Source organism: Micropterus salmoides, unplaced genomic scaffold (genome assembly GCF_014851395.1).
Source record: "Micropterus salmoides isolate LMB-PRFRI ecotype aquatic unplaced genomic scaffold, ASM1485139v1 Ms_hic_scaffold_1, whole genome shotgun sequence".
In the NCBI taxonomy this organism is placed as follows: Eukaryota; Metazoa; Chordata; class Actinopteri; order Centrarchiformes; family Centrarchidae; genus Micropterus; species Micropterus salmoides.
Window position 1 is genome coordinate 58,257,974 of NW_024040040.1, and position 16,811 is coordinate 58,274,784.

Genomic DNA, 16,811 nt, shown 5'->3' on the forward strand with positions numbered 1-16,811 from the left:
CACAGTGTAACACTGAGATCCTTTCAACTGAACAGTCTCTGGGCCCTGTATACTGGTTTAGCAAACTCAACGTAACCCTCCTCCCTGCTCACTGCTGCTGCTGGACAGGTCACTGAGGTCATGCCATGGATCATTTATTGGTATTTACATATCCATCATATCCATACAGATACTTGAAGGCCAGCATGTGCAGAGGGAAAATAAATTCCACTATTCACAAAATGACATATTGTGCTTTTACAACATACAGAGCCAAAAGTCCAAAGTCTGGATTAGTCAGACATTTATCTATAAGAGAAAAGGTATCTCTCTCTATATAATAAACATTTAAACAGAGATTGTGTCAGTTTGAGCAACACAAAGGCAGTGTACTATGCACCACAGTACAGTGTACAGTGTAAATCTTGACTGTATTTTGGTGTAATGATGTTGCAGTAGCCACACTCCACACAGCGTTCAGTTAAAGTCATGGTGACATGTTAACATGAAAAGTGGTTGATAAGGGGTTTGGCAAATCTAAATTTCAAATGTTAAAGAAATGGCATCTGAATTGTAGTTGCGTTTCAATGGCATGCTGCATGTGTGCCCATCATCCTACGTGTGCTCCAGATACTGAGTGAGCAGTGAAGGGAGAGGAAGGAGAGGGAGCAGCGTCAGTCTGGATCGACCAATCAGATTCCTGATCTGGAGACGACACAACTGGCAGAGACTCCTGGGAGAAACTAGAGAGAGTGTGAGAAATAAATTTTAGGTTGCAGATTCTTAGGACTCATTTTATTTAACTCTGGAAAATAAGTCTTGGTCACAGTGATTTTGGCTAAAAAGTGATTACTAATCAAAGGATCCTGGTCTATAATAAATGTCTGTGAGCTTGTAGGTGAGATTTTAACACAGATCAATGGAAGAGTAGGGGGACATTTCTGATGCTATATACATTTGCATTCCTTTTGTCAGCTCAGGAATAGGCATTGGGTTTATGCTAATACTCCAGATGTGATTTGCCGTTTGTTTGCAGCCTACCATTTGTTGTTGTCTCTTTGTACTTGAGTGTATTTAAGGAGAGGGAGACTACATGTGATCTTTCTCTCTGTGGCCATGTTGATTCATCACATCTTTATCTCTGTACCTCTTCTTTGAGAAGACATTTTCTTTGACAAGAGGCAGAGTGATTTCCTCTTACTGTTGTGATAGAGCTCAGCTTGAATTTTGAGTTGTGCCCTGCATCATTACTGAGAATCACAGCGGTAAGGATATTGCAGTACCTTCAAATGTCAGTAGCAGCTGTTGTGTTTTTCCACCAGGAGGTGCCAGCTCCACAGGTCGCTGATTGTTGCTGTCTCTGATGTTGACATCAGCTCCATAGTCCAATAACACCGACACCTGATCAACACTGTCCTGTCTGACAGCTGCATGCAGAGGACTGTCCCCTCCTCTGCCTACATTAACACTGGCTCCTAGAGGAGGACAGAGGCAATGTAATAAATTATATTAAATATTTTCTATGCCAAAAAGACCAAAGCAATGGCCCCTCAAACTGTGGGTCTGCTCCCACTATAGGAGGTGTCCCACAAGTTGAAATGACAGAAGGTTGCAGTAAATGATCCACACCTCTGTGCAGCAGAATCTTTGAGCAGGCAGGGTGTCGGTGTAGACAGCTCATGTACAGAGGAGAGCCCAAGTGGGACACTTCATAGTCTGGATCTTGTCCATGAGACAGCAGGGCCTCTACACATTGGCTATTACCTGCACACACACAATGATGAAACATGCACAATGTTTCAATGCTGAAGTGTAACTCCCTGCAGAGTTCATTTTACTGAGCAGTACTTTGTGCTCTGTTTTCATCAGAATCAGTTTTATTGCCAGGTATGTGTACACATACGAGGAATTTGACTCAGGATTGGACATTGCTCACAATGTGCTTACTTATACAATAACACAATAATAAAAATCAAACACACTTTATCTCTATAGTGTGTTTGATTTAAATATACACACTATAAGACAAATAGTGTAGTGAGCAGAGTGCAACAGATGCAGGAGTAAATTATTATTATCATTATTGTTATTATTATTATTATGTACATGTCAGAGGTAGATGAGATATATATGTGCACATACATGTATATGCATACATGTACAGATGTACCCAGTGCGATGGAGCATGGTGCAAAGGATTCTGGAATAAATAAGTATTATGTGCAGGTGTTATGTACATGAGGTAGGTGGATTTGGTATACAGTATATACGATATAAAAATATGACAATATGAACACGCGCCACGGCGGGTGCAGTGATCACTCAGAGGAGAGGAAAGAGCCAGGAGAGGAGCCAAGCTTGCCCAGCTTGGACTTAATTCTGCTCCTAGAGATCTGGTCTGGACAAAATGGTACTCTTACTGACTAGCTAACGGAATTCAGAGACTGTTGTGTCTCAAGGCAGCATTGTTACAGAGACCTGCCCCATCAACATCCCGGATCAAGCACTCAGCAGAAGGTCCATGTTCCGAGCTGTCAGCGTAAGATGAGAGTAAGTGGACTCTGTGTTTTACATCGATGATGCTTGGTGCTCAAATGCAGTCAAGATGGACTCTGTTTCCCAAATGTCAGACTGTTTATTGTGAAGATGAAACTTTCATGTTATCATCTGGTTGTTGCTGTTTCCATTCACCCCAGATTCAAATTCAATAAACGCACTGTGGAATGTTTGGGGTGTATATGTGTAGCCTATGTAAATAACTGTATATACTGTTTTATTTTATTTTATATGTTACCAAATTTTAATATAAGCCTACACTTAATATGTTGTGTGTGTAGCATGAAGGAATTCCAAATTGTGTTTCGTTATGCAGCCTGTGCTGTACAATGACTAATAAACTACCTTGTACCTTGTAGTATGCACAGCTCTGAAATAGAGAATGGTGAATAAATAAATAATAAGTGGTAACCAGTAAACAGGTGGCTGAATAGAGACAGAGTTACTGGATTATAGCACAGGAATCGTTCCTGACACTGTGAGTCAGAAATCTGCTGTTCATCAGAGTGATGGCTTGTGGGAAGAAACTGTTCCTGAGTCTGTTGGTTTTGGCGTACAGTGCTCTGTAGCGCCTACCAGAGGGGAGAAGCTGGAACAGGTTGTGTCCGGGGTGAGATGGATCTGCAGTGATGTTTCCTGCCCGTTTCCTGACTCTGGAAATGTATAAGTCCTGAATGGAGGGCAGGTTGGCACTGATGAGGATGGTGTTGAACGCAGAGCTGAAGTCCATGAACAGGATCCTTGCATATGTCCCTGGAGAGTCGAGGTGTTGCAGGATGTGATGCAGACCCAAGTTGACTGCATCATCCACTGACCTGTTAGCCCTGTAGGCAAACTGCAGGGTGTCCAGCAGGGGGCCTGTAATGTCCTTCAGGTGAAACACCAGTCTTTCAAAGGACTTCATGACTACAGATGTCAGGGCTGTAGTCAGGGCCTGTAGTCATTCAGTCCAGAGATGGAAGGTTTTTTGGGGACCGGGATGATTGTGGAGTGTTTGAAGCAGGAGGGAACTTCAGACAGCTCCAGTGATCTGTTAAAGATCTGAGTGAAGATGGGGGCCAGCTGGTCCGCACAGATTTTCAGGCGTCTGGGCCAGGAGACTTCCTGATCTTCTGCCTCTGGAAGAGGTGGCTCACGTCCTCTTCACAGATCTTGAGTGCAGGTGAGGGGTCAGAGACGGGGGGTGAGAGCGTGGCAGTGGGGGAAGGTGACTGTTTGAAGATGGTGTTGGAGTGGGGGAGAGGTGTGACTGTGGGCTTTTCAAAACTACAATAGAAACCATTCAGCTCATCTGCCAGTCATTGAGTACCAGCAGTGTTGGGGGATGGTCTCCTGTATCCAACGAAGGTTAAAATCTAGGGCTCAGCTATTTAACCTCAGTGGGGTCGTTGGCCCGGGTCATCGATCCCACTGAGGTTAAACAGCTGAGTTTCCCTGCCAGTCAGTCAGAACTGAAGAAGTCCTTTGGATGAGGGACGAAACGTCTTCCAGTATCTTCAACCAAGTCCAGTTGCCCTTGATTTTAACCTTCGTTGAATAACTATGACCTGGATGACTGAGAATCTTCATAGACTTCTCCTGTCTTAGTTTCTCTGCATTGGCTTCCTGTAAAATCCAGAATAGAATTTAAAATCATTCTTCTTACCTACAAAGCTCTTAATGGTCAGGCAACATCTTATCTTAAAGAGCTCATAGTACCTTACTACCCGACCAGAGCACTGCGCTCCCAGAATGCAGGTTACTTGTGGTTCCTAGAATCTCCAAAAGTAGACTAGGAGCCAGAGCGTTCAGCTATCAAGCTCCTCTCCTGTGGAACCAGGTTCCAGTTTGGGTTCAGGAGGCAGACACCATCTCCACATTTAAGAGTAGGCTTAAGACTTTCCTCTTTGATAAAGCTTATAGTTAGGGCTGGCTCAGGTGAGTCCTGAACCATCCCTTAGTTATGCTGCTATAGGCCTAGACTGCCAGGGGATTTCCCATGATGCACTGAGCTCCTCTCTCCTCTACTTTCTCTCCCTCTGTATGCAACCTCATCCCATTATTGCATGTTACTAACTCAACTTCTCCCCTTTCCGGTAGTCTTGTGCTTTCTCGTCCCTCTCCTCTCTCCTCCTATCACTTCCTGCAGGTTTTCTGGCTCTGGAGCTGTGGAGTCTGGATCTGTGGTTGCGGGTCACCTGCTGCCCCCGTGTTCCTGCTCGACACCCTCTGCTGCAACGACTATTGTTCCTAGTCCTATTGTTATTATTGTTATTATAATCATTAACATTACGACTGTTACCATTAACACTACTATAAATATCTATACCATTTTTCATTTAGTCTATTGCAACATCACCTTTACTGTCTGTACCTCTGTGTGTGTATATTGTGTAGGCTTCTGTAAATAACATCATAGAGTACGGTCTAGACCTGCTCTTTTATGAAAAGCGCTGTGAGATAACTGTTGTTGTGATTTGGCGCTATATAAATAAAACTGAATTGAAATGAATTGAATTGAACATTCTGAGGAATGTTGAAACGTTTTAACTTAAAAAAGAGAAAGCTGTGTGGATCGCTGGTGTGTGTGTCGCATTGAATATTTCGTCGCGGCAGTTGTGTGTGGCGTCGCTATGACTACCAGCTACATTGAGGGGTACTATCTCTGGGTACTATCTGCAATGGAAAATGGTGCAGGCCAAACCGAGTCGAGTAGAGTCAAGTTGAGATGGTACTGGTAAAGGAAAAGCGCCATTAGAGTCCCTAGTGGGACACTTAATATGCTGTCATCAGGATGTGACCTTTTCCACTGTACTTAAACATTATAACATTAAATGTTGCAGCCAATCAGTTTCATTTTGTAAATGCCACCATACAGAAGTGAGGGGAGTCATTCTGTGATGTTGTGCATGATAGATGGATGCCTGGATAAACACACCCAGACTAATCCAACTATAAGCACACATAGATACTGAGCTTTCAGTCTATACATGCTTCAGGTTCTGTATATTCACCTCTCTTGCAGGCTTCGTGCAGAGCCGAGGGGAAGTGTGTTTGCAATGTGTGGGTGTGTGCTCCATTCTGCAGCAGCAGTTCTATACAACCGACACTCCCAGAGGCACAACAGTTGTACAGAGGAGTGACGCCATCAATGGTAGCAGCGTTCACCTAGACACACACACACACAACAATGTGAGCAATACACCACAGTCACTGCAGCAACAGCAGCTGTTTACTGACCGTGCTCATTTGTTTTATGGTGTTCCCACACTCATAATAATGGTGGTGATACGATTACTTACATTAGCTCCAGCATTTATTAATGCTCTGACACAGGCTACGTGTCCTGACAGGCAGGCTTCATGGAGAGGAGTCACGTGATCGATTGTGACAATGTTGGCGTGATATCCCTAAAAATGAAAGAACGCAGCATTATGACTTTAGTTGTCATTAAAGTCCGTCATTCTGATTTCAGTAAATTCTCAGTGAACGATATTGACTCAGTACTGGCACATTTTCCAGCCCACATGTCTTTAGGGTATTTATTTATAGTTTGTAGAATGTGCTATTCAACAAAGGAGGAGAATAACCTGTAAAGTGGTGCTGAATGATTTTGAAAAAATATCTAATTGTGATTATTTTGACTGACGATTTGGAGAAAATGACTATGTTTACATTACTCTTCTCCTTTTCGTTAAAGAAAACATTTAAATGATTATGGTGCCATTTTCAGGGGATCTGTACCAAAAAAAGTCTGTTGAATATGATGTGTAGGCCAGGAAATCTCTGCAGCACAACTGTCATTAAATATGGTATTTTTACACATTTTCACCTTTCACAAATACTGCACCTCCTGCGATTTGAAAATTGCAGTAAGCAATATTGCGTTACTGTAAGGGGACAAATAATACATGCAAAATAAAAACTGCTGTTTGCAGGTACATGAGGTGGTTTATTTGTCAAATTATATAAAACATACAATAATATAATGATGCATTCTGGTAGTTGACATGTTCTGGTGATCGCTGGCCAAGCTTGTGGGGACTGCCAGAGTAGTAGAAAATGGATTGGTATTGTTGTAGATATTATAAAGCAGGACTGAAAGAAATTGAGCAGGAGATGGGAAACGATAACCAGTTAATTCAATGAGTGATGACCCCTTGCCATTCAGCCAGCTCTTTGATAACAATAAGCCATGGGATTTTAGTTCACTTCAGATGTGGAACAAAACACTGCAAACACCAAAATGATAGTAAAGTGAACTCAACACATTCACACACATTTAAAACAACCCAGATTATGTCCTTGATTACAGAGGAGGAATCTGAGTGGAGGAATAAAGCGAAGGATAGATGCTGTTGACAAATGGATTGACCTGGTGAAGAATATTTATGTAATGGAGAGAATTACTTTCAACTTAGAAGTCAGGAGCCATTTGTTACGAACAGGACAAAATGGATGATTTCTGTTTCCTCCTTCAGACCATCTGTGCATATATGCATCAGAAACATGTTCCATTGTGATTCTTTATGTGTGTCATGTTTCTATCCATTTAGAATTCCTGTTTTTTCTTTTCCTTTCATTCAGTTATTTGTGCCCTCTGCTGTGGCCATTCTAACAGACACATAATAAAATAATCCCCCACACACTCTTTAAAATCTAATAAACAGAGCATTACAAAACAGGAAAATGGATTGAATAAACAGACAGGAACCACTAGTTCATCTGTTTTCTTGTTGAGGGATGTGGAGTTTAAAATGCATGTCTATGTGTTGGAAGTATGAAAACCAAACTATGCAATGTATGTGCTTATACAGACCATGTGTACATGAAGACACAGACTGTTGAAGCAAACATAGGTCTTAAAATTCATCATTCAGAAATAATATCCACTATGAATTAATGACTGAACTTCATTTATACAGCACCTTTCATGCACGGAAGACAGTTCAGTACATTACAATTCAGCAGCAAAAACAAAAACACAGAAAACACAAGTTCAAAACCATGCACACACACAAGGAGGAAGGCAGAAAATGAGCTACTTTTTAGAATATAGCATTGACACAGTTCCTTCAGTAAGATCACTAGATTAGGCTCTATTAAAAAGATTTTGAGTTGTCATTTAAAACTGCCCCCTGAGTCAGCAAGTCTAACATTGAAAGACAGTGTTGTGCATGTGTTATAATCTTGTGGTGTAGTGGCTAAAAGTAGCATCCCTAGGTCATTGTGGCAACACAAAATAGCTCATCTGATATGATCATAAAACTTTGATTGATCTAAAAGGGTGAGGCCATTTAGTGCCTTAAAAACGAAGCGAAAGATTTGTAAATGCATTCTAAAAGATACAGGGAGTTGATATTATCCTTCAGTTAGTTTTTGGCAGCAGCATCCTGAAGGGTCAGTAGTTTTATGCAAAGGTGTCTGAAGGCTGCCACTATTAATGACCTTTGAACTTTTTAAACAAAATTCCTGTGGGTTGATGACCTGGACCCCTGCGGAGGGCACTGTCACAGAAGGACATGTGATGTTTAAAAGCATCCTTGTGAGACTCCCGGTCCAACTTGGTCCGATAAATCATCACACTCAAACCAGACTCAGAGTCAGCTGAGCAATTGTAACACGTGTCCCTGCCTTAACGCTGTACAGTTTGTTATTGATGTCATTTTGTGTTTTTATATTTTGTATACATTCTGTTTCCCTTGCAGACCACGGGCCTGTACTACAAAGGGAGTTCACCTACACAGATTTCTCAAAGTTAACAAACTTTGGCAGCCTACACTGGAGTTAAACGGTACTACGACGGTGGATAAGATGTTGGTTAATTGAGTCAGTGTTAACTTAATTGGAGCTGGTGCGCGTTCTCATAAAAGGGGTGTGTTCGGCCGTGCAGGCAGAGTTTTTTCACAACAGCGCATGCTCTGTTTTTCCCAGAAGAATGCATGTTGATAGTGTCCGGATATGAGCAGATTAAAGACACGTTAACGGCCAAATCTAACACCGTGGCAGACGACAAAGCCAGGGCGGCTTGATGGCATCACATGGAGTAAATTTGTGGCCTAATTATCTTCACAGTGTTCTTATTGTAGTTCAGATCTCTATTATGCATTTTATGGGCTCTTTTATGTGTAATATGGTTAAGACGTAAAGGTGCAACTGCACATAAGGTCCACTGTAATGAGACAGTGGAGAGGGGAAATAATCCGAGACAGAATTTAATTTCCAAGATTAATCTAGAAGTAAAAAACTTGAATATTCTCGGACATTATAGTCCCACATTTATGAGAGAAACTTCACTTTGCCTTAGACTTCACAATCTAAACTCAGATGAAACTGAAGTTATTGTTCTGGGGCCTAAGCACCTCCGTGACGCATTATCTAAAGATATAGTTTCCCTGGATGGCATCGCCCTGGCCTCCAGCACCACTGTGAGGAATCTTGGAGTTATCTTTGATCAGGACATGTCGTTTAAGTCTCACATTAAGCAAATTTCAAGGAACGCCTTTTTTCACCTACGTAATATTGCGAAAATCAGGAACATCCTGTCTAAAAATGATGCAGAAAAACTAGTCCATGCATTTGTTACTTCTAGGCTGGATTACTGCAATTCCTTATTATCAGGCTGCTCGAAAAAGTCCATTAAGACTCTTCAGCTGATCCAGAATGCTGCAGCACGTGTTCTGACAGGAACCAGGAAAAGAGATCACATTTCTCCTGTTTTAGCTTCTTTGCATTGGCTTCCAGTAAAATCCAGAATAGAATTTAAAATCATTCTTCTTACCTACAAAGCTCTTAATGGTCAGGCAACATCTTATCTTAAAGAGCTCATAGTGCCTTACTACCCCACCAGAGCACTGCGCTCCCAGAATGCAGGGTTACTTGTGGTTCCTAGAGTCTCCAAAAGTAGACTAGGAGCCAGAGCGTTCAGCTATCAAGCTCCTCTCCTGTGGAACCAGGTTCCAGTTTGGGTTCAGGAAGCAGACACCATCTCCACATTTAAGAGTAGGCTTAAGACTTTCCTCTTTGATAAAACTTATAGTTAGGGCTGGCTCAGGTGAGCCCTGAACCATCCCTTAGTTATGCTGCTATAGGCCTAGACTGCCGGGGGATTTCCTATGATGCACTGAGCTCCTCTCTCCTATACTTTCTCTCCCTCTGTATGCAACCTCATCCCATTATTGCATGTTACTAACACAACTTCTCCCCTTTCTGGTAGTCTTGTGCTTTCTCGTCTCTCTCCTCTCTCCTATCACTTCCTGCAGGTTTTCTGGCTCTGGAGCTGTGGAGTCTGGATCTGTGGCTGCGGGTCACCTGCTGCCCCCGTGTTCCTGCTCGACACCCTCTACTGCAACGACTATTGTTGCTAGTCTTATTGTTATTATTGTTATTATAATCATTAACATTACGACTGTTATCATTAACACTATTATAAATATCTGTACCATTTTTCATTTAGTCTATAGCAACATCACCTTTACTGTCTGTACCTCTGTGTGTATATTGTGTAGGCTGCCTCCCTCCCATCTCTCTCTCCTTACATCCCTCTCTCTTTCTCTCTCTCTCTCTTTCTCTCTCTCTCTTTCTGTCTCTCTCTCTCTCTCTCTTTCACCCCAACCGGTCGAGGCAGATGGCCGCCCACCCTGAGCCATGGTTCTGCTCGAGGTTTCTGCCTCTTAAAAGGAAGTTTTTCCTTGCCTTTGTCACCTAGTGCTGCTCTTGGTGGGGACTGTTGGGCTTCTGTAAATAGCATCACAGAGTATGGTCTAGACCTGCTCTTTTATGAAAAGCGCTGTGAGATAACTGTTGTTGTGATTTGGCGCTATATAAATAAAATTGAATTGAATTGAATTGAACAATCAGATTTAACAGTGAGGAAAAACTTGTGAGTTTTGCCCACAATCACTATATTATCATGCACCTTAGAGACTCTGCCGTGGATTGGACGTATTCAGAAGGAAACATCAGAGTGATTTTTTTGTCACTTTAATTTCAGGGAACTTCTGATTTTTGTTCTTGTAAATTTGACACTTTCACATGTAAAACAGTCAATAGTCTAAATATGTGAATACACTTAGGAGAATTCAATTACAGCCTACAGATGGGCTGCATCTAAGAAACTGTCTCGTTAATTAAGATCTCTTCTCTAAATTCACTGAGGCTGCAGGGCTCGCTGTGTGCAGCGTGAACGTGATGCTGTTGTGTTCAGAATAACACATAACACGTGTGAATAACACATTTAATTTAACTGAAGGGGAAGAGGTAGACAGCTTTTATGATCTAAGTGCAAAACTAAAAATGCTAGAAGTGACAGGATGGTCAGTACTTCAACCTGCAAAGTAAAAAGTATTATAAATGCTACACTTGTAACAAACTGTTAGTGTGAGTGTGTGTGTACCTGAGCCAGCAGAGTGCGCAGGGCAAGCAGTCGACCCTGAGAAGCTGCTTCATGGAGAGGGGAGCGATCTGCCCAGGACCCTGGAAAGACACAGACACACACACACACACAGTTTGTTACAAGTGAAGCATTTATAATACTTTTTCCTCCAATGTTCCATTTTGCCACTGAAGTTCAGTAGTGTCATGCTGTCAGAATCATTTTGAAGACACTATAATCAAACTTTGAGTTTACAGAAACTTTAAATATCATCTGAAGGGCATTTCAAGTTTATGTTTATTAACATTCATCCACATACAGAGTACCCAAATGAACAAAACAACGTTTCTCACGGTCCAACTAAAGACAAGACACCATCCAACACAACACAGTGACTAGTAACACTAGACGAGACAGAGCTGATCTATTCCTGTAAGGAAGTCTAAGCTAGTGTTATATTTGTCCGCTTTCTCAGAAATTATATGGTGAAGAACTGACTGCTATAGAACAAGCATTCTTTCATCATGTTTAAGAAAATAGATCCAATTTCTTCTTTCTCATTATATATTTTTCCTTCCACCATTTTGCTGCATCAAATATTGAGATGATTTTCTATCACATCAGAATTAGAATGATCTTAGAATCCCTGCCGGACTGATTTTCTTATTTTTCTATAAGCCAAAACAAGACAAAACAACATCACATACATCACGATGTACATATAGTCTGATAATCTGTTAATGACCCTAATCATTGTTAGGTGTAGCCTACTCAATTAGAATGAAAGGAAAACATTTCCTCCACAGCAGCCTCCCTGTGGTTCTATATTTAGAGCTGGTGAGCAGCAGTTGAACGCCTCAGTATACAGCACGTAAACCCAGTCTTATCTACAACATACCCATATCTCCGTCTCCCCACGGCACGTCCAGCCACTGGTAGACATAAGACATTTTTAATGAGGTAGAAAGGAAAGCACCTCCACTTCTCCCTTCTCCCCATCCACGGGAAGATCGCCTTAGCAGCTACACTGAACACTGACAACTGGTGGCAAATACTAAAAATAACTACTAGCTAGCTTACTAGCTAAGTGAAGATGTGGGTGGATAACAGACTGGCTGCTAATCTTAACATTGTGTTGAGGCCAAACCTAACAAACTAACCCAGCCTATCTGCTTAACCACTAACTCCCTGACTCAACCACTGACTCTGCTATGAGCTACCAAGAAATATTTGAAAGCCTCCTCATGATGTGCTGAGAGTAGACTGTTACAGAGACAGGCAGCCATATTTAGATGGCCTGTGAGGACATTTCTGTCCCTGGCCTCTGGGTGCTACATGCCACCAAACATTTTTTCAATTAAAATCAATCGATCAAGCCAGATGAAACTAATCAGTTATCTTAACTGTGTCTTCAAGATGTTAAAAACTGGATGACCTGTAATTTTCTAATGTTAAAGTCATATTAAACTGAAGTTATTGCCCTTGGCCCCAAACACCTTTGTGATGCATCTAAAGATATAGTTCCTCTGGATGGCATTGCCCTGGCCTCCAGCACCACTATGATCAGGACATGTTGGAATGACACGCTCCATCCAGAAGATAAGGGGGGCCTACTGGTAATTATCATTGCCAGGTTAATACATGGATATAATATAATATGCAAATTGCACAGCCAAGCTTTCCTCTGTCCTCTGCTTTCTTTCATTCTGCCTCACCCAGCCCTGCACCTTTTCTTTGGCAGCTATGAATAATGTGAGCCTTCACAGCAGGACACAGAGGAGAAAACAGAAAGCAGAACACACAGACTGATGGACTGGTTTGATACTGCCCAAAGGTCACATGAGATTCTGTCATTGTTATCCACATCTGACATGATGGATGTGAAGCATCCTGATCGGCTGACCCCATTGTAATATTGTGTTCTGTGTTTTGTGTTCTGAGTTTTAAATGCAGTTTTAAGCCAAAGACAGCTTTTTAAAAAGGCTCAAATCAATGTTGTGGCAGGAACCTGAACAGGGATTAATGTCACTGTTAACAATGATGTCTATAAAAGTTTCTCTGAATCTAGATTTACATTTTCCAGTGCCTATCAGCAGATCACATTTCATTAACACTTGTGATGAGACTACAGGCAAGTCAAAGCCCCTCTGCCACACCAGGCACTCCTGAACATTTGGTGCAGAAAGTGGCTGCACATTTTAGGCTTCACAATTCTGAGAATTTATATTTGGATACACCCCCACTATAATCTGACCTTCCAAACTTTCCAAGCCTTTCAGACACTGATCCGCACTTAGCGCAGTTTTATACAGCTGACTACAGGGCCTTTGTTAATCATGATACTCTAGTAGGCCAACAGATAGGTCTTCTATAGCAAAGAGTTAAAGTGACAGATGAAAGGAGTGGAACTGCATTTTCCACGTTTGCTAACGTTCTGGAGCAAACCTCTACCTGTGCCCAGCACAGCAGTGTACCGACCTTGGCTGGTCAGAATGCCCCAGCAGGCCTTCTTTCTCTCCGGGGCGCGCTCGGGTAACGGTCCGGGCTCGGCACCTCTTTTGCGGGACATCTGTGGAGCTTCCGAGGTAACTCCGGCAGGTTCTCCAGGCCAGACCTCGCGCGCTTACCGCAGCGACCGCAACAGCGGAGCGCCAGCCAGGGTGAGAGCAGGGGGCGGGCTGAGGCGACGCTGGGAGCGAGTGGAGCAATCTGATTGGCTGAACGGCTCTGTTGTTGTTCTCTTCAACCCACATGACTGTGTCACAAGCGCTGCCACGTGCGGACGACAATGGACCAATCCCAACGTCCACCCCGAACCCTGTGTCCTAAATCCTCAGCCCTGTGCGGCCTTGAAGCTTCAGCTCTGTCTCGGACTCCGGTGTAGCTCTCCACCACACATTTCATGTTTTAGACTGGCAGCTGAGCTAAGTTACATATGCAGGACTAACCCAAGAACAAACAAGGTACAAATTACAAGTGCAAGCATAATCTCATGAACAGCAAGAAAATAAGGTGAAGATTTTACTGAAATAAACAAATCACTAATACATCATTGGAAAAGAAAAACATACAACACAAAACAATCCATTTTAACTTCTGAGTGGGGTCCAATTAAAAAACAATTTGACAAGAGTGTCTAAAGTAATACAGCGTTCCTAGATTTTACTACTTTCATTGAATCTAAATAAAAAGACAGTTCTTTCAAAAAAAAACTGTGAAATGTTACATTTGTGTAAAAATATTTTTGCAAGAACTATCAAGTCGGTGTATAAAAATTCCAACTTTCTGGCCTCAATTAGAAAACCTAATCTAACATTAACACCATACCGGCCTTGTGCTCAAAATATTATGCCATATCCAATTGACCCTTAGCTAAGCCACACCCCGAATACGCAGCTGGCCAATCCCAACACAGTATAGGACTCGCTCTAACTGAGGTCCGAGACTTTCATGGCTGCTCTCCATTGACTCTAATGCAAAATGCGTAATTTTCTAGCTTTTTTGGCTGTATTTTTCCAAGATATGGTCAAACACTGTTCCTGGGGCACTTAATAATAATTATAATAATTACAATCGCAACCCAGAGAGGTTGAAAACATAAGTATGATTTATTCCCTTTCCAAAACCTGAAACAAATCCAGAAAAATGTAGGCTGTGGATTATTCCTGATGTAATGTTAGTTAGATAATGTTACCTAACTTAAAATCAGACTTTACTAAATTTCATAGAGCACTACCCCAATAATTTGTCTTTCTAACAAGAAATATATTAGCATATCATCCAATACAACCACAATTGGGCCCACTATCAAAGAACAAGGAATCTTAGTTCTGGATTTTAAATAAAATGCACTAATCACTTTATTAGAAATTGTTTCACTGAATACCTTTACCCTGAAAGGCAAAATAAAAATGGCATCCTACATTGATAAAGACTCAATTAGTAAACTAAGAACAATGTATCTAACACTTCCTACCTTAAGCAAAAGATGTCTTCATTCCCAACCTGTGTCTCATAACATTTGGTTTGATATTGCAAAGTAAGGATAATGAACTCTGTGGTAACACAATTGTATGTCTAGCTAAATTTTTCATTCACAAATTGAATTGTGAAATCATCTACCAAATTTGCTGTTTTTTAAAATGAATGAATAAATCATTCAAAAATCTAAAAGGTCCTAAAGAAAAAAAAAATCTGAATAGCTGAACAACACCTGAATTCTTACCTTTTGGCTGTTTATTTATTTTATTTATTTATTTATTTGAATGTTTCTTTTTTTTTAATTCATCCTTATTGTTGTTACTGACACTACATACATTTCCTATTTTTATATTAAGAGCTGCTCCTTCTGGCTATATTTTCTCCGTATCTTTATTTTGAAGAAACTGATTATATGCAGCCATGTCTGTCTGTAAATTTTGCATTTTCAATAAAAAAAACAACAACATCTGGAACCTCCACGGCAGGCAGTACTTGGGTACCTACAGGTGTTACCAGGGGAAACCCGGAAGTGAGAGAAAAATCAGGCAAATCCGCCTTATAAGAGAAAAAGAATAGTAAATAAACAAGCATGGAAACCAACACTGATGTTAAAATTGTAAGACCAAAATATATTTTAGATCATAGATTTTAGATGTTACATAGAACACATGGAGTCAGAGGAATGCTATCACCTTACTCCACACTTTGCCTAATAGGCCTGCTGCTGTTTTGACATACAAGAGTGCATTGACATTGACAAATTTAGATTGACAATTAGGCTACCTCTCATCCACTCTGTAGGGCGAGATTCTGAAAGATGTATAAACCAGGCAGTTGGAAAGTAATAAAACGAAAAATAAAAAGTGCACCATGTGTCAGAATTGTAAGCTAACATATAATATCACAAAGTGCTGTCCCGTTCCTGTTCACAGCATTTTGAGCTTCGCCGAAGCCGCATAGTCAATGCTTGTGAGTCCACCATACGCGGCCGCAGCGCGTCCCAGAAGCGGCTTTCCGCTCCGCTCCGCAGAGAATAGGTAGCAGGTCTATATTTGCCGCTAGCCGCGTCATGGGCCTTTCAGACAGACTGCGACGATAGCACTTCTGCGCTGTGAAACCCATTAATTTCAGAGGCTTGTTCGTCGAGCAAAGCGCAAGCGCAGCACAGCGCACTGCTCGGCGACCTCGCGCGCACGCCGCAGTCAAAGTTCAAAATAGTCTCACTTTTACGGTTTTGCGCTGAGCCCCAGTAAGCGCAGCGCAAATCGCTTCGTATCTGAAAGGGCCATCAAGCAGCACAGAACAGATCGAACCAGGCAGGAAGTCATTCACAGAAAGGCATAGAGAATCCGGTCAATTTTCAAAATAAACCACCCTGTGGAGACTCCCGATCATAAAACAATAATGAACACGGTTAAAAGGGACACAAAAAGAAATTATTTAACTATGTACATCTACACAAATGCAAACACTGATTACCAAGTCAACAAAATCTAAACATGTCAGCAAAATCAGACAAAACGCTCTGATTCTGAAATTGTCTGTGGGAAATGGAGCCTGAATAATAACAAGTAAATGACGTGGGGCAGGCTGCACGCTCCGCTTCTGAAATGCTTCTGAGATGCTTCCAATGGACTTTGATGCGGGGCTGTGGATGAAGTAACGAAGTCTTCTTCAGAGTTGTTGCCCAAATATGTGTTTGAGATTTCTGTTGCACATATGTTTCGCAGGATAAGCGGCTGACGATGGATGGATGGATATTTTGTGTGCCTGTTTTAGTATCATATCTAAGTAGAGATCCTCTCTTGGGTACACAACTTTTTCGCCCCTGTAATATTATTTCTTATGATGACAAAACGGCCTAACATCTAAAATACAGGCGACAATGGTCTTATTTTGAAACGCATGAACAGGAAGAAGGTGTCAATTCCAGCAAACTTGA

The 16,811-nt window shown here is 41.6% G+C and overlaps 1 protein-coding gene across 1 annotated transcript; it reads right to left on the reverse strand.

Moving 5' to 3' along the window:
• Nucleotides 1-113: 113 nt before the first annotated feature.
• Nucleotides 114-13,561, reverse strand: LOC119914188 (ankyrin repeat and SOCS box protein 5-like). Its single transcript, XM_038733298.1, has 7 exons — nt 13,367-13,561; nt 10,910-10,989; nt 5,817-5,924; nt 5,529-5,682; nt 1,609-1,743; nt 1,263-1,454; nt 114-722 (listed from the first exon to the last, which is right to left on the reverse strand). The coding sequence occupies exons 1-7, from the start codon at nt 13,455-13,457 to the stop codon at nt 595-597; spliced, it is 888 nt and encodes a 295-aa protein (XP_038589226.1). The 5' UTR covers nt 13,458-13,561; the 3' UTR covers nt 114-594.
• Between the last annotated feature and the right edge of the window lie 3,250 nt (nt 13,562-16,811).

Bases quoted from the DNA above. Each gene is read 5' to 3' on its own strand.
- LOC119914188 (XM_038733298.1), bottom strand. From the start codon at position 13,457: ATGTCCCGCAAAAGAGGTGCCGAGCCCGGACCGTTACCCGAGCGCGCC. The intron at 5,683-5,816 runs GTAAGTAATCGT...GTGTGTGTCTAG, and splicing joins TAATAAATGCTGGAGCTAAT to GTGAACGCTGCTACCATTGA. The intron at 1,455-1,608 runs GTGTGGATCATT...GTCCTCCTCTAG, and splicing joins AAAGATTCTGCTGCACAGAG to GAGCCAGTGTTAATGTAGGC.